General features: G+C 43.9%; 1 protein-coding gene across 1 annotated transcript; it reads left to right on the top strand.

The window, feature by feature from the left end:
- Window positions 1–16,088: 16,088 nt before the first annotated feature.
- Window positions 16,089–16,539, top strand: LOC142593327 (gallinacin-10-like). Its single transcript, XM_075708254.1, has 2 exons — window positions 16,089–16,146; window positions 16,403–16,539. The coding sequence occupies exons 1-2, from the start codon at window positions 16,089–16,091 to the stop codon at window positions 16,537–16,539; spliced, it is 195 nt and encodes a 64-aa protein (XP_075564369.1).
- Window positions 16,540–16,831: the final 292 nt, after the last annotated feature.

The following is a 16,831-nucleotide window of genomic DNA, read 5'->3' as shown; positions in this document are numbered from 1 at the left end:
AACCCTGCTGTCAGGAGTAGTCATCAGGATCTTAAACACTCTACTTTCTCTCTTCCTGGTCTCCCATGCATTTCTTGATGAGATGGACAAAGGGGATGGAGGTCTGGGAAAAAAAAAAAAAAAGGAGACTCAAAGCTATGGGAATGACCTTACATGAGTTATAGTTCATTAAAAGTAGTTGAACCCTTTTAAGGGCTCTTTAAAGGTGAATTTTAAAAGACATAAACAGGGTGCATAATGAAAAGAGGCAATGGATCGATGAGAAAGGCAAGAAAAGAGTACGGAGGAAAAAAAAAGTAATTTCTCCAGCTGTAGCCACACCAGGGGTGCACCCTCCCACAGGAGATCCAGGCTGCTATGTCTGAGCCAGAATCAGGCATTTAGCAGGAAATAAAGTCTCACAGTTCTGCATCCTGCACACAGAGGAGGACATTGATCCAAAGTCTGTCAGAACAATACAAGTGCAGGACTCATCTAACAAGGCAGCCTTGAGATCACTCCTCCAATGAACTCAGGCATGTTCCTGATGTTTGGACAACAGCTGAATGGTGATATCTGAACATTATACTGGACTAGCATCTTCAGAAGCTCATACAGCCACCCAAATGTTATTTAGCCAGTGAGGAAGAACAGCTAAGTGTATCACGTGGATGGAGTGTCTCAAAAAGATCATTTCCATGGATTCATGGGTGGTGGGATTGCACGTGGGCTTTGGCAAAGCTGCTGGCCTGAAAGTGAAAGGGGCTTAATCTACCTGGACACAGCCTGTCCTGTCCAGCCACCCAGCCCCGGAAGACCCCCTTTCTGCCCACAGCTTGCCTGGCACCTTCCACAAGTGTCTTGGAGGATGGAGACAGAGGGGAAAACAGACGTGCCCTGGGCTCAGACCATCCCACATCTGGGCATCACAGATCTAGAGAGCCCTGGGGATGCCCTAAGCCTGACATTGCCTGGGAATCACAGCCACAGACAGAAGGCAGAAGAATTTGATGAACAAAGGAGGGCAAGGTCCTTTGGGGTGCTGCCGCTGTTCCTAACCCCGTACCAAAAAACTAAGTGTAGGTCCTTCCATGACTCCCATTCTCATTTATCTGATGAATGTAGACCTCAGGGCTCCTATCCCATGGCCCAAAACTCCTGGTGTGTCACCGATGGGTTGGGTGAGCAGAGGATTTCGCCGGTGGCTGTCCTCCAGATGTCGCTACCTTACTCTTGTTTAATGTCCTTGGTTCTTCCAAAAACAAACAAGCAAGGGGAGCACCCAAAGGCAGGGGAGATGTCTCCTGACCATAGACCAAAGGCACATAGCTGTGACATGGGGAAAACATTGCAGTTGGAATCTGTACATGTCAAATCCTGTACATACTGAGTGCATTCACTGAGCTGCAATCGCTGCTAAACCAGGGGCAAGATTTATACCACCACTCTGTCTCTGTAATGTGATTTTCTGTCCCTTTAACTTCTCTGAATGGAAAGAAACTGAGGTATTTCCTTTCATGGATCTTCAGCTGAAAAATACCAATATAGTACAGGTTGCTAGATGCTTTTGCTGGGAGTGCTAGCACACTCTTGAAAGAATGGTATCTGGTAAGAAGAATTATTCTGATATACTTCGGGTTAGAAGTATTATTTTCACTACGGCTAAAGGGAACAGTTTTTACATTTCATAAAAAATGCTGAGATTTACAATTATTCTCACTCTTCAATGGGCTGAACTTATAAGACTTTTTAAAGTTGTTTTGTTTTTTTTTTTTTAAAGCAGGAGTGACTTGAGTCACAATACAGGCAAAATCTGGCTGGTGATGAGGTTTAATGAAAGGGACAGTTTACCAGGCAGTAGAACTTGATGTCTCCCATGCAAGGGAAGTTGTCATAAGTTAGTTAATAATCAAATTATTTAATAATCTTGAGGCTCTTTGAATTTTTCTAATTAAAACACTCTACCTTGCACAAACAAGGACATTTTTGAGGCTGTATCAGATAGGGAAGTGTGAGGGAGAAAGGCTTAAAAATAGTCCATAAAACTGTAAATCCTTGTAACAAATGCTGGTTTAGATATATCTTTATTTTCCAATGAAAATCCAGTTCTCAGAAAATTCTGATCAGTCCTACTGAGGTCCGTTATACAAAACAATTTACTCTAAATATTGACATACAGTGAGGTTGACCAGAGGAGGACATGAAGCCTGTGAGCACAAGCCCAAATTTCCTGAGATGGAACCACTGCTCACAGCACTAGATTGGGTCCAGTTCTGGATTTTCTGTTTCTGGTGAAAATAATTATGAATACTTTAAATATATTGTCAGGCAGCAAGAATTTTTTATGGCTGTGTAAGCACCTGTGCCACTCCTGTGTCACTGGGCTATGCTCGCTTCTAGCACGATCCCATGACTGCACCAGAAGTTGAAGTTTCATTTTCATTTCCCTCCACCCTGTTAACTCAAGGCTCAGTGTCTAAGTTGAGGACAAGGACACATCTCCCTGTTAGTGATCAAGGTAAGGTAATTTTTGTTCTGCTGGGCCTGTTTTAAAGATAAAGATCCTCCTTTTTGTGGAGGGAGGCTAACTTACAGGCACTGGTGTCAGTATAACAAGGTCTTTAGCCTCTTTTTCTCTCAGTATCTGAGTCACCGATAAAGTGCCTGCTGGAGAAGTGATGGTGGAGTCTATTAAGATCTAAAACCCAAGTTTTGAGTCTCTCATTTTCTCTGGTCAGGCCTGTCCCTGGAGTCTCTTACTCCTATCCTTATTTACATCTAAGGCTCACCACTGCCTTAGTGCGGAGCAGGATGGAGGTGCCAGGGCTGTAACTGCAGCCACCCATAGGGTGCCCCAATCTTCAATGTAGGGACAAATTTTTGTCAATATCTTCATCAATGGCACAGTAAAAAGATTAAAGAATGAAATCTCGAGGTTTCCAATTTTATTTCAGATATTTAAAAGCCGTGCCAATTGTAAAGAACTTCATAAAATGGAGTGAGTGGGAAAATAGATGACAGAAGTACACTAGGGAAATGCACCTGGGGAAAATAACCCAGACCATGACACTGGACTGGCAGTTGCAACTCAGGAAAGACATCCTGACATTTGCAGACACCAAAGTTCTTGACCTTGCTGCCATAGGAAGCTGTGAAGGCAGATGGTACCAGCAAGGTCAAAAAGGTCTAGACATAGATGGTCCAATAGGGCATTGCTCTGTTCTTATGTTGTAATGTAAGGTCAGGATTGCCCCAGCAAAGCTGTTGGGGATTATTTCTTTCCCAATGTATATTTTGGTGACAGCACGTGGCTGATATTTATCTTTCTCTGCAATCAGGAGACAGAAGGGCTTTCAGATAGTACACTGATATCTTTAAAATCAGACCATAAACCAGATGTGGTATGAGATGGATTATCAGCCAAGAATACACAAGAGAGGAATATTTCCTCGGAATTATTTCAGGGCAAAACAACACTAAAAAGGGCTCAAAGCAATTTCTGGTATCTACCTCTGTTACAATCCCCAAACCTGAAAATACACACACACACTCACACATATATACACTCATGGTTGCACCTTTCTCTTAGACAGTTTTTTTTTAAGCCAAAACCATCTAACTTCTTTATTCCACTGTTCCAATTAAATCTTCAAATGTATTTGTGACACCAGGTTCCAGACCTGTATTCACAGTGATTTTTTTAAATGTCTCTTTGCTATTTTTCACTTGTTTTTCCAAGTACAGACCCAAGATATACTCCTGAATGTCAGGTTGTCTCCTTAGGAACTGGACAAATGTCAGAACAAAGTCCAAGAAGACCTAGACAAAGCACAGGGACCACCCTTGTGAGCAGACACCAAAGCTGATAGTGATATGCAATCAAGATTTAAGTTTTTTAAATTGATAAATGTCTAAATGAGAGGTATGCAAGTCAGAGCTCATTAGTTTAAAGGTAACTGTTCTTCTAATAGTATTCCCCTTTTCCCAAAGTTGGTAGAGGGATAATACCAAAGAGTCTTTTTCCTTATAGCATCTCAGATGTATTGGCATCCCCTGGGACAGCAGAGCATCTTCACCTTTCATACATTGATTCTTACAATACCCCTGGGAAGGAGGGGAGAGAAAACCTCCTGGTTTTACCAACATGGGTATGGAAAGAGTTTCTTGGGAACAAGTTGTTGAAGCAAGGAATCAAATGTGTCTTCAGAGGCTCCACATGTGGCTCACCATGCCATCTCTGAAAGGTTCTGCCCTGACCACCCTTCTGTGAGATCTTAGGCAAGTCATCTCATATGAAAGTTAGGAAAGGTTGTGCAGAATCGTTCCACATCTACTCCAGGGTCCTGTCTCTTACAGTGGTCCAGATGTCCACAGAAAAGATTAAGAAAAAGACAGGCAGAGCCTGTCACTTTCTGAGCTTCCACTGACACTTACTTCCAGAAATGGGGTGGGTTTGTGTGTTTACCACCTTTCCACGTGTTTTCCTGGGAATTTGCCCGATCATTTTCAAATATACAAACTGGAAAGAGGATTGTGAGCAATTTTTCTCATTGATCAGGAGAGAAAGGGACACACAGACAATGGTGCCAGAGTAGCTCAGATACCACTTCTATTGCTGTCCCAAATAATTTAAGTTTGCTGTAAGCATCAATTAATTGCACAATTACCCAGCAAGGCAAGTGCAGCTGCCACTGAATCATATGCAATACCTTAACAAGACTCAGCAGATTCCTGGCTGCTCTCCCCTCCTCTGCCTGCTTCTCTGTGTGCCTCTATTTCCCCTTCCAGTTGGTGACTTCCCACTAGGGAAGGGCTTGTCCAAGAACCAAATGGGGTACAACAGAGACTGCCAAAATCCAGTGCAAAGTAAATAATGATTAACAAGGCATGGAGAGCTGTCTATAAAAATCTCACTGTTCCAGCCTGTAGTACATTTATTTACGTGTTTACATCAGGAAAAAAGGCAAAATCTGCTCTTTATCCAATTCCCCAGCAGGGTGAGGTCCCTACTTTATACAGCTGAAGAAAGGCAGGGCGAGAGCCATGCAGATGCAGCATATCTGGGTAACATTAACTCCCGCATCTGAAAGAGCTGGGAGACCTGGCAGACCTTCTCACCTTGCTGTTATCGGTACACTTTTCATGGGTGCCTGATCTCATGACCATGCTGTTCTCTCAGCACACCCTTTTCACAACATTTGTACCAGTGGAAGATGAACAACTGCTTCTTAGTCTTTTGTGCATGGAAAATCAATGACATTTTCTTTTCTTTGTATGAATATTTCCCTGGGATTTTGTCATTTGTGTAAGAACAGGAGCTCTCTGCCAAATAGGATTTGGTCCCACAGCTTGCTTGCTTGTTAGCTCACTCGCTTTACTTCCTTCCTTCCTTCCTTTATGCTTCTGAGAATTTAAATCACATTCCTGTACTCAAAACTGGTTTTGAAACTAAATCACTACAAAAGGTGATCAATCACCTTTTGATCTGTAATCAAAAGGGCCAATTAGTTTATAGGGGAAAAGCCAGAGATTTCACTTATATGTGGTGTGATTGCAACAGCTTTAGTCCAAATAGTCTACGACCATAACTGATGAGTGTTTTGGGGCAGGAGCAGTGGAGGGGAAGGAGAGAGGGAAAGGCCCTATCTACCCTCTTCTGTGAGAACATCCATAGCAAAATTCTCTGGGACATCATCATGTCCATGTTGCCAAGTAAACCAGTGTAGGGGCAGAGGTACAGGACCATGGCTTTATAATATCAGCTAACCTGGGCACAGTTTGGGCACAGGCCAACTAGCACCGACCCAAACTATCCCTTGGGCACAGCTGGGGGTTGGCATGGGCCAGGGAGCATTCCCAATAGATCATTTTAATTCAGCCCCCTTGTTCTGGAGGGTGAAAGAGATTAACAGTATGGATGTGGCCAGCCATCCTAGTTGCCTTAGGAATGGTCCCTGTCATGTTTAGTTGCATCGTTGACACAACTCTCCTTCCTGTCCTTCCTCTGGCATCCTCCATCTGACCCACTGTTGGACTGGCTCCACTGTCACCCATCACAAGACTACATCAGCACACAGGAAGGTATACCAGAATAACCATTGGCATACCAAAATTTCCCTGTTCATCATCTATCCTTCTGCTCCAACCCAATCATAGCATCATAGAATCATATTTAGGTTGGAAAAGACCTTTAAGATCATCCAGTCCAACCATTAACCTACACTACCAAGTCCACACTAAACCAATCAAGGGTAGACTAGACTAAACCATGTCCCAGAGTGCCACATCTACCCGTTTTTTGAATGCTTCCAGGGGTGGTGACTCCACCACCTCTCTGGGCAGCCTGTTCCAATGCTTGACTACCCTTTCCATGAAGAAATTTTTCCTAATATCCAATCTAAACCTCCCCTGGCACCACTTGAGCCCATTTCCTCTTGTCCTATCACTAGCTACTTGGAGAAGAGACCAACACCCACCTCACTACAACCTCCTTTCAGGTAGTTGTAGAGAGCAATAAGGTCTCCCCTCAGCCTCCTCTTCTCTAAGCTAAACAATCCCAGTTCCCTCAGCCGCTCCCCATCAGCCCTGTGCTCCAGACCCTTCACCAGCTTCGTTGCCTTTCTCTGAACACGCTCCAGCACCTCAATGTCCTTCTTGTATTGAGGGGCCCAAAACTGGACACAGGATTCCAGGTGTGGCCTCACCAGCGCCAAGTACAGGTGGACAATCACCTCCCTGCTCCTGCTGGCCACACTATTCCTCATACAAGCCAGGAGGCTGGAATGGAAGGAGTTAGACAAAAAAGAAAACCCAGATTTAAGGCCAAATATGTACCTATTCCCAATCAGCTTCAGATGATCTGACTAGGCCTTGCAGGTCCTACCTAAAGAGCAGTGATCTGTGGGGCTTGCCTGTGAAGAGGTGACACGTTTTTGCACTGATAAGAAGTTAGGCTTTTTTTGCTGTATTTTTCTAATTCCTTACCAAAGCCAAACCTTTACATGTGCTCTTTGTACCAACACCCACAAAACCATACACAGTGCCCCCTCTGAAGGGCTGTAGATGAAGGTGAAGGTGGGAGAAACTGCGTTTTACACCCTCAGCAAGGACGTGGGCGTGAAAACTGTACAGAGGACTCTTGAGAAATGCAACCCATAATGCTGCTAGCAAGTTTTGGCCTTTCCAAAGGTCATTTTCCTGGCAGTGTCTGGCTCATTACCCAGGAGGAATCCCATCCTAGGAGGCAGGGGTTGAGGTGCTGCCATTAAAAGCATCGTTTCCCAGCAAAGTCATGCACGGGGAAGCGGGAACTATTAGTTGTGGGTGGCTCTGTGGAGACCTTTATGCAGAATGCTGGAAGTGACCCTCTTAGCTGCTGTGGGGTTAGGTCCCTGCAAACAGCCTTGAGCATTTTGTCAACTTCAGCAGATGAAAATCAGATTGGCTTATGCCCTATAGGTGTGTCTGTGAAAAAGGGAGTTCAAAAATTAACAACTCAGTGACTTCCCTTTCCTTTTGAGGGACTCTTTCAGGCTGGCCTCTGAAGGTGCTGCAGTATCAGTCTGGCTCCCAGCTAAGACTGGATCAAGCCTCAGCCCCCAGCATGGGGGCCAGAGTGGTGGGGAAACACCATCCATGGATGGGGAGATGAAATAAGGAGAGAGGCAGAGAGCAGATTTAGATGGTGCTCCCAGAGGCTCACCTGATAGATGCTTATCTGTCCTTATCCTGAAGGAGATATTTAAGGGACAGAGACAGCAGGTAGCAAGGAGACGCTTAGGGTCCTGTCTCTGACCTCCAAGAAATGGTATAGAATCATAGAATCATTTAGGTTAGAAAAGACCTTTAAGATCATCCAGTCCAACCACTAACCTAAAATTACCAAGTCCACCACTAAACCAATTAAGGGTAGAGTAGCAACCCCACACCTCCTGGCTTGGTGGCTGGATCATTTATAATGAAATTAAAAACCATATTGAGGTGTTTTCAACCCACAAATTAACTGAAACTTGTCTTAAACTAGAAATTGGGAAGCAAACATTTTGGTGATGAAGGCGCAAGGAAAGAGCTCTTGGTCCCCAGCCAGGCACTGCCCACCAGGTGGTACAAGGCAAACACCACATACGCTTCCAGCCCCTGCGTGCGTTACACAATGCACTGATGACTTCATTGGAAATTGATTATGTACTTGATTATGTCATGGTTTACATAACCGGGTTTTGCCTGTGATATTGACCTCAGGAAATGTAAGCTGCTTTCCAGAGCGCTAGAAATTAATAGTTAGGTAAACTGAAGTAAATAGGTATTTATTATAAGGGAGTCCTCCAGATGGGTTGTTTTCTTTGTTCTTTAAAGGATTATATTTCAAGGCATATTTTATAACTCCATGGACATATTTTGTTTGTTAGATAGGTGATACATTTGCTTTTAGTATTATCCTCCACTGTGCATCATCTGCCCAAGCAGAGATCTGCAATGGTTGACTTCCAATGTGGGATTTAGATGTCACTCACAAGCACCTAATCACTGTGACAGGCATGGGGAGAAAACCCTGTGCAACTCCAAACTTTAATCAGGACACCGATCTGCATAGAAGATAGTTGTCTTAATCCCAAATCACTTATAGCACAGGAAAGATTGCTAGCAGAAAGACAAAGAGGTGTTCAAGACAGCTGACCTATAGGTAGAGGGAAGGGAGGTGGTTGCTCAAGCACCTTGTTAAAGGCTCATTTGCAATTAGTGCAAAACCACAAAAATATGAATACCTGTAATACGATTAGTTGCAAATACTTGGAAAGCTATACTTCTGTACTAGTAACAGGGCCTTTCTCTAGGTCCTGAGATCCTATGGCATGATGTGACCATACCCATATTGTTCAATGGTCTTGGCCTCCAAAACAAGGTTACCACATCAGACTGCCTGCTGGAATAGTTCCTAGCCAGGACTAATCATTGAAACAGCCTACGAATTTTTGGCAGAGAGCTAGCAGAGGCCAAAACTTCCAGGGCTGTTCTAATAATTTAATATTATGGATGATCAAGTTTCAGTGATCATGTCCTGGCACTTTTTAATCTGTTTGTCCAGACACAGAGAGGTCAACTGAATCACTGTTCAGACTCTACTTACTGTAGTAGCTGCAACGTGACAGGTTATAATGAGATTTTGGATGTAGCAGACACAATGGACTTGTCTGTTACACATTAAAACAAGCATGCATATGCAGGTGAAGGTCAATGCCATGCTGACCTGTGATATATATATGACTCCAATTCTTGTGGCTGCAGCATTAGCAGCTTCCTACCTAACAAGAGCCAAAGGAGCTCTAGTGATTTTAGTTTTGATGATGACAGTATCAGAGTCAACAGAAATCCACCTGATACACCACAGGAGTAGCCATTTTGGTGCTGCACAGAGAGAAGCATGTAGACACTTCTCACTGTCTAATGAAAACACTTCTGGTGTTTTAGTTTATAGCTAACTGCACAGTAATTCTTAAAAATTAAAGCTTCTGTGCTATTTCATCTGATATCATCCACACAGAAGCCTCAGCCCCTTCCAGGAAACATTACTCCAGCAACATCAGCACTGTGTGACAGATCAGGAAACTCATCATACAAGACCAGAGAAGTACTAGTCTTTTCTCCACAACATACAGGAGATCGCCTCCCAGCCTTCCTCTCAAACATTGGTTATTATTCCTTCTTGCCCTCACCTGTACAGAGGAATCTCCCTTTTGCACAGGATTTAGGGGTGCAGAGGACACTACATTCTCTATGCTGATTTTCAGCGTCATCATGTACAGCTCTATTTAATGTTGACTCACTGTATGGATTGCAACATGAGGCCACATGCAACTGAGATCAAAGCCACTAAGGGTAGGTAATAATTGACTAGGTTCCCAGACCTCAGCATTGCAGCATCCCTGAACCTTATGCACACAGAGACTCTGTAGCCTCCTCTTCTGCTCACCTCAGCTTTGTGCCTTTTCAGGGATGCTAGCAAGTCTCTTGCACACCAGGATTCTTTTGCTCTTTGCTGTACTTTTCTTCCTCTGCAAGGTTTAAGGAGCTTCTCTAATAGAGGACCATTCTAGTTATCACAAGTACAGTAAGGACTGATCATAGAATCATAGAATCATACAATTGTTTAGGTTGGAAAGGACCTCTAAGATCATCGGTCCAACTGTTAACCTAACACTGCCAAGTTCACCACTAAACCATGTCCTTAAGCACCATGTCTACATGTCTTTTAAACACCTCCAGGGATGGGGACTCAACCACTTCCCTGGGCAGCCTGTTCCAATGCTTGAGAAGCCTTTTGGTGGAGAAATTTTTCCTAATATCCAACCTAAACCTCCCCTAGTGCAACTTGAGGCCATTTCTTCTTGCCCTATCACTTGTTACTTGGGAAAAGAGACCCACACCCACCTCACTACACCCTCCTTTCAGGTAGTTGTAGAGAGCGATAAGGTCTCCCCTCAGCCTCCTCTTCTCCAGGCTAAACAATCCCAGTTCCCTCAGATACTCCTCACAGGACTTGTGCTCCAGACCCTTCACCAGCCTTGTTGGTCTTCTCTGGACACGCTCTGGCAACTCATTGTCTTTCTTGTACTGAGAGGCCCAAAACCGGACACAGGATTTGAGGTGCAGCCTCACTAGTGTCAAGTACAGGGGGACGATCACTGCCCTGCTCCTGCTGGCCAGGTTATTTCTCATACAAGCCAGGGTGCTGCTGGCCACCTTGGCCACCTGGGCACACTGCTGGCTCATGTTCAGCCGGCTGTCAAGCAACACCCCAGGTCCTTTTTGGCCAGGCAGCTTTCCAGCCACTCTTCCCCAAGCCTGTAGAGTTGCATGGAGTTGTTGTGACCCAGCTGCAGGACCCGGCACTTAGCCTTGTTGAACCTCATGTAATTGGCCTCAGCCCATCAATCCATCCTGTCCAAATCCCTCTCTAGAGCCTTCCTACGCTCAAGCAGATCGACACTCCTGCCCAACCTGGTGTCATCTGCAAACTTACTGAGGGTGCATTCAATCCCCTCATCCAGATCATTGGTAAAGATATTAAACAGAACTGGCCCCAATACTGAGCCCTGGGGAACACCACCTGTGACTGGCTGCCAACTGGATTTAATGCTATTCACTACAACCCTTTCAGCCTGGACATCCAGCCACTTTTTTACCCAGCAAAGAGTAAACCTGTCCAAGCTATGAGCAGCCAGTTTCTCCAGGAGAATGCTGTGGGAAATGGTGTAAAGGGCTTTACTAAAGTCTAGGTAGACAACATCCACAGCCTTTCCCTCATCCACTAAGTGGGTCACCAGGTCATAGAAGGAGATCAGATTAGTCAAGCAGGACCTGCCTTTCATAAACCTATGCTGACTGGGCCTGATCACCTGGTTGTCCTGTATGAGCTACAGGATGGCACTCAAGATGATGGAAGAACAGAGGTAAAACATGCCTAACGGTCTTTGCTTTGAGCCTTGTGCACCCATTTAGCCCATGTGAAATGGCATAACCCCCTCTACTGACAAGTCACATGTGGGAATATTTTGCACAAAAGCAAAGTGAAGGGTTTAAAAAAAAAGCTGGTGAAGGGTTTAAGCTGGTGAAGGGTCTAGAGCACAGACCTTATGAGGAGCGGCTGAGGGAACTGGGATTGTTTAGCCTAGAGAAGAGGAGGCTGAGGGGAGACCTGATCGCTCTTTACAACTACCTGAAAGGAGGTTGTAGTGAGGTGGGTTTTGGGCTCTTCTCCCATGTAGTTAGCGATAGGACGAGAGGAAATGGGCTTAAGCTGTGCCAGGGGAGGTATAGGTTGGATATTAGGAAAAACTTCTTCATGGAAAGGGTAGTCAAGCATTGGAACAGGCTGCCCAGAGAGGTGGTGGAGTCACCACCCCTGGAGGTGTTCAAAAAACTGGTAGATGTGGCACTCTGGGACATGGTTTAGTCTAGTCTACCCTTGATTGGTTTAGTGTGGACTTGGTAGTGTAGGTTAATGGTTGGACTGGATGATCTTAAAGGTCTTTTCCAACCTAACCAATTCTATGATTCTATGATTCTATTAGAGGACTTCCACTAATATAGCTCCACAGACGAAGCAACATTAGCCTTCATGTTCCCTTTCTCATTTGCAAGACGATGCCAAAGGATACCCCATGGGATGGCAAGTTAATAAATGGACATGGCAGTGGTCGAGACTACACATGGATTTGCAGACTGATTAGTCTAAGCTGCTCCTTCCCTGAACTGTGAGTGATATGCCTACATGTCAAGAGATGTAAAATGCAATGGTGAAGCAGGTTGGATGCCAGCTTCACCTGTAGCTATCCAGGCAGAGTTGCAAAGAGTGCACACCTCTTACCAGTAGGTATCTGCAGTCAGCTGTGGGAGAGAACATCCCCATTACTTACACTGCAAAGGAAAGAGCTGTAAAATTGATTTACATTGATTTCCCACATAGAAAACTGTAGAATCATAGAATCATGTAAAAGCAGACTAGCCAGCTACAAAAGTAGGAAAACCCAAATGTGTTTGTTAAAAATGCCCTGTGTGCAGATGATGACAGTGATAAAATGAATGTAAGATTTCAGTCTATGTTCTTATACCTTGTTTCCTAAAACTTGGAAGCATCAGGCAAAGGGCAGAATTAAAGAACTTATTATTATCATAATTAATTAACTTATTGGCGACTAATGGAAGATGAAACACTGCAAACATAAATCACTGCATGTATTGTAAGGATTTGTGCCATAGTTAGGAAAGCCAGAAGAATACTGAAGTATGTGCTAACATGAACTTGCTTTTGGTGGAACATAAGCACATGCTTTCATAAATAACCACATGTCTATGCAGTTTTAAAGGCATACTTATAGTTAAAATGGCAAAATCAAGTCTTACCAGTGTCCAAATACATGTACCCCATTATAAATAACCATTCTCAAAAGTATAAGTTTTTAGACTCTGAAAAACCCTCATCTCAACATTTTATTAGCCTTTAGCTGTTAAGTTATGTTTAAGAGCAGTTCTTTGAGAAAATGTTGATGCCAAAAGCAATCTACATCATATGCGATGCTCATTATGAACTTTTACGGGAGACAGTTTGTCAGGCAAGAAGGGAAGAAGAGAAGAAAAATGCCTGCTTTGCAGAAGACCGAGAAATCCACTCAGTGATTGTGTGCTTCTTTATCAGTCAGAAGAAGGTGATGTTTGCAAGGGCTGGCCCCACTCAGCATTTCAGGTTTTGCTTGCAATATCACCTTTGGAAAGCTGTGCTGCTGAGGCAAAATTCAGCAAAATTGGATTGCAAACATCAAAACATAAATATCCACTACAGATAGATACTCCTTATAGATTTACAAAATAGAGAGAAATAAGGGGAGCACCATTCTGAGATATTGTGTCCTTCATGATCATCCACAGATCTCTGTTTGCTGATGAACCAAGTTCTTCTTTGGAAATAGCTGTTGGAGCACAGGTGAGGGAGCTTCTGCTATTGTAAGCTGTCCATCTCTTCCTGATCTCAAAGTCAAAATTAAATGGCTTTTGAGTGCCATGTGTGTCTTCCCTTTCTCTCATTTGCCACCAATATTCTCATGGAATCTTTTATGTCTTATTTGCATTGCAGTATTCTTGCATAAGATTTTAAGTAAAGTCCCCTCAACACCTATTTGCTTAGAGAGCTTGATTTCTCTGGGGTAGGTATCTGCAACTCCTTGAGTTCCCAGCTCATGGCTGTAAGTTAATGTTCAGCAGAGATCTCCAGGAGTCTTTCCTGGCCCTGACTGCTGGGGGACACAGCTCCACGCGCACACTGCCATGTTCCAGCCCCAGGTCACTGCTGTGCTGCACAAATTGCTCTGGTCTTTGGGCATTTTATACATATTTGGCTTGGTTTTAAGCAACCAGCTTGCACCTGTCTGTTTTTACTAGGAGCCATAGTCATGGAATTTTCCTGTTGCTCTGAATGACATTTTCAGGCTGCCTGTGCCAGCAGGGCTTAAAATGTTGCTCACTTTCCTAGAGGGCTGCTTTCCTTCTGCAAGAAATAAAGTTGTTCAGCAATATGTATGAGTGCTATGGCAATGTGCATCACTGAAATTTAAACAATTTGACTCCCATAATAGATTTATAGTGTTCCACAATTGGGAAACAGTACAGCCCTGAAACTAAGAGGAGCTTGTTGAAATACTGCATGTGATAGCAAAGAGGAGTCACCACCTTCCCAAATGCCACATTCTGATTTTATTTGGGGAAAACATGACTCTTCCCTAACAGGAACTTCTTTAGGGAGTGATGAGAGCTCAAAAAACACACTTCTGTTTGCAAAACATCACAACACTGTTGTCCTGTCTAAATGAAAGGCAGATGGGGGAAAGTCACATTTCAATGGGTCTTCATAAAAATAAAAGGGTTTTGCTTCCTGGTTTCTTCACATTCACGTTGCAGATCAGGTGTCTGTCTCTCTGTCAGGAGGTCCCACTGGCAACTCACTGAACGAGAAAAGAGAGGAGTGACAAATCAGCTCTCCTCTCCATTAGAAATGGGGAAAGCTGCAGAGTTGCTGGCAAAAAAAGAGATAATTTCTAAGACAAGGGTACAAAAAGAGACATTCTGGAGTGCTTAGCATTTCCTGGTTTATTAGATTTTATGGTGGAAGAGGGAAATCAGTGTTTATCTCACTGTTTTTTGCTGCATAAACAGTTAAGTAACTCATTGTTGCTACTTTCTCAGCTGCTTAAGCTTGCCCATTAGTATGTAGATTAAACATAAACATCGGTCATGTTTTCATCCTACTAATAATTCTTAGAACAAAAATACCATTAACTCCCAGTTAAATAAAATAAACAAGGTAATAAGGAAGCAGACCGCTGAACCAGAATGTCAGAGCTAGGAACTGCAAAAACATCTGGGCTTTGATGGAGATTAACCTGTTTATTAAGTGTGACAGTATTTGGGCAAAGGGACGGTTCCCATGGGTGCAAAGCTGTTACAGTACTTTGACATCTACAAGCCCAGGATTTCACGAAGAAGAACCTTCCATGTTTTGATCCCCTAACCAAGGCTTCTCAGAAAATTTACAGCTATGGGGATCATGCTCTGAAATGAAGCCCGAGAAGATGTTGCACTTCAAGGTATTATGTCTGCCTAGCCATTTCAGCAGAACTCAGTCTTTTAAAAACCAGTCACGGGTCTGCACCTCACATGCTGCAAACTCAACTCTGCCAGGGCTAAAATTAGCCACTGAAAGGTCCTCCAGGAATTGGTCACTGGTTCAATCAGTTGCTACCATTTCGCTTTGAATCTGGAAATCACCTTGCCTTTGTTGCAAGGAGAGCCATCACACCCATAATCACAATGCAACTTCATAAATTCTTATGGAATCAGCTCATTCTCCCAACCTTCAGGGGCAATATGAGAGGAAACAGAAAGGGAACCTCAAAAGCTGGTAAAAATGCAAAGTGCTCAAGAGGGCATATAGGTGAGAATTAAAGCAGGGAGAGAGCTTTGTGTCAGCCCTCTGCAGTGGGTGAGGATGTCCTGAAACCTGTTTAAAAAGTGACAAAGCAAAGCTGCATTGACTCAAATGTTTCCCAATGCTTTCTTCTGCCTTTGACATCATCTGCCTGGTGACAGGGATGAGGGGACAGAGACAAAATGTTACGTGACTTGCCAGTGAGAGTCAGGGTCAACACCAGGACCAGACTGACAGTGGCTGACTCCCAAGCCCTCTGCCTGACTCCTCCCTGTGCCTGTGTTGGAAACAGGTCTGCAAAAGCCATGCAAATCGGTGCAGCTCAGTGGGGCTTGGCTGATGGTCACATTGTATAACCAAACGCGGTCAGTGGAAATTCACCTTTGGGGATTGCAACACGTTCGCTGCACATTTCATTGCAACCTGTGATAAGGGGGATAACCAGTCTGCTTTCCAGAAGGTTGGTTGCAGTTACTTATTGACAAAGCACTCAGCCATCAAACTTGCACAATCCCACTGGCCCTATAAATATCAGGTGCCTTTCCTAGCCTCTTCCTCAAACAAACTTCATCCTCCGTCAATCTTTCAGGCGCTTTGCAAAGGGCACACAGTCCACAACCGACTGGCAGCCATGAGGATCCTGTGCCTGCTCTTTGCTGTTCTCCTCCTCCTCTTCCAGGCTGCTCCAGGTGAGAAGCAAAGTAAATCCTACAAAGAACAAAAGGGCTTGTAAGCAGAAGTGTGTGCACGGGAGGAAAAAAGTAACCATCAACTGACAGGCAGAATCTGATCCCGTCGGGATGGTGCTATGCAGTGGATGGGACCAAGAACATCTGTGCTTATGACGGCTGTCTTCCTAAAAATGCAACACATGATTTATTGCATATCTATCGATCATAATTTTAGACTGAAAACTGATATTTTAACATCTTCCCTTTCCCACAGGTTCTGCAGATCCTATTTTTGCTGACACCACAGAGTGCAGGAGCCAGGGAAATTTCTGCCGTGCTGGGGCATGCCCACCCACCTTCGCTGCCTCGGGGACGTGCCATGGGGGGCTGCTGAAATGCTGTTCAAAGTAAGTGTTGCAGGACTGAAGGGCATCAGAGGGCATTTTTGTTCTGCCATTTTATCTACTGTTTCTTTGAATAATATACATAGCTCCATGGGGCTTGCAGGGCAGCCATTTGTGAGAAAGTCCAGCTGGAGGATGAACACGTATACATTGTAGATGTGTATTTAAGGAGACAGTTAATTTTGATGGAAGTTATGTGTGAGAGCAAAAGTTCAGGAGGTTCAAAATTTCCAAGAATTCAATACTTTCCCCTTTATTTTGAAATTTTCTGGGGAAAAAAAGGACTTTTTTTCAATAAA

Source organism: Pelecanus crispus, chromosome 3, assembly GCF_030463565.1.
Source record: "Pelecanus crispus isolate bPelCri1 chromosome 3, bPelCri1.pri, whole genome shotgun sequence".
In the NCBI taxonomy this organism is placed as follows: Eukaryota; Metazoa; Chordata; class Aves; order Pelecaniformes; family Pelecanidae; genus Pelecanus; species Pelecanus crispus.
This window is presented reverse-complemented; position numbering and strand designations above follow the sequence as displayed.

What these genes read in the sequence shown, in the direction of transcription:
- LOC142593327 (XM_075708254.1), top strand. Translation starts at nt 16,089, where the DNA reads ATGAGGATCCTGTGCCTGCTCTTTGCTGTTCTCCTCCTCCTCTTCCAG. An exon ending in CCTCTTCCAGGCTGCTCCAG is followed by an intron (nt 16,147 to 16,402) that starts GTGAGAAGCAAA and finishes CCTTTCCCACAG; the next exon opens with GTTCTGCAGATCCTATTTTT.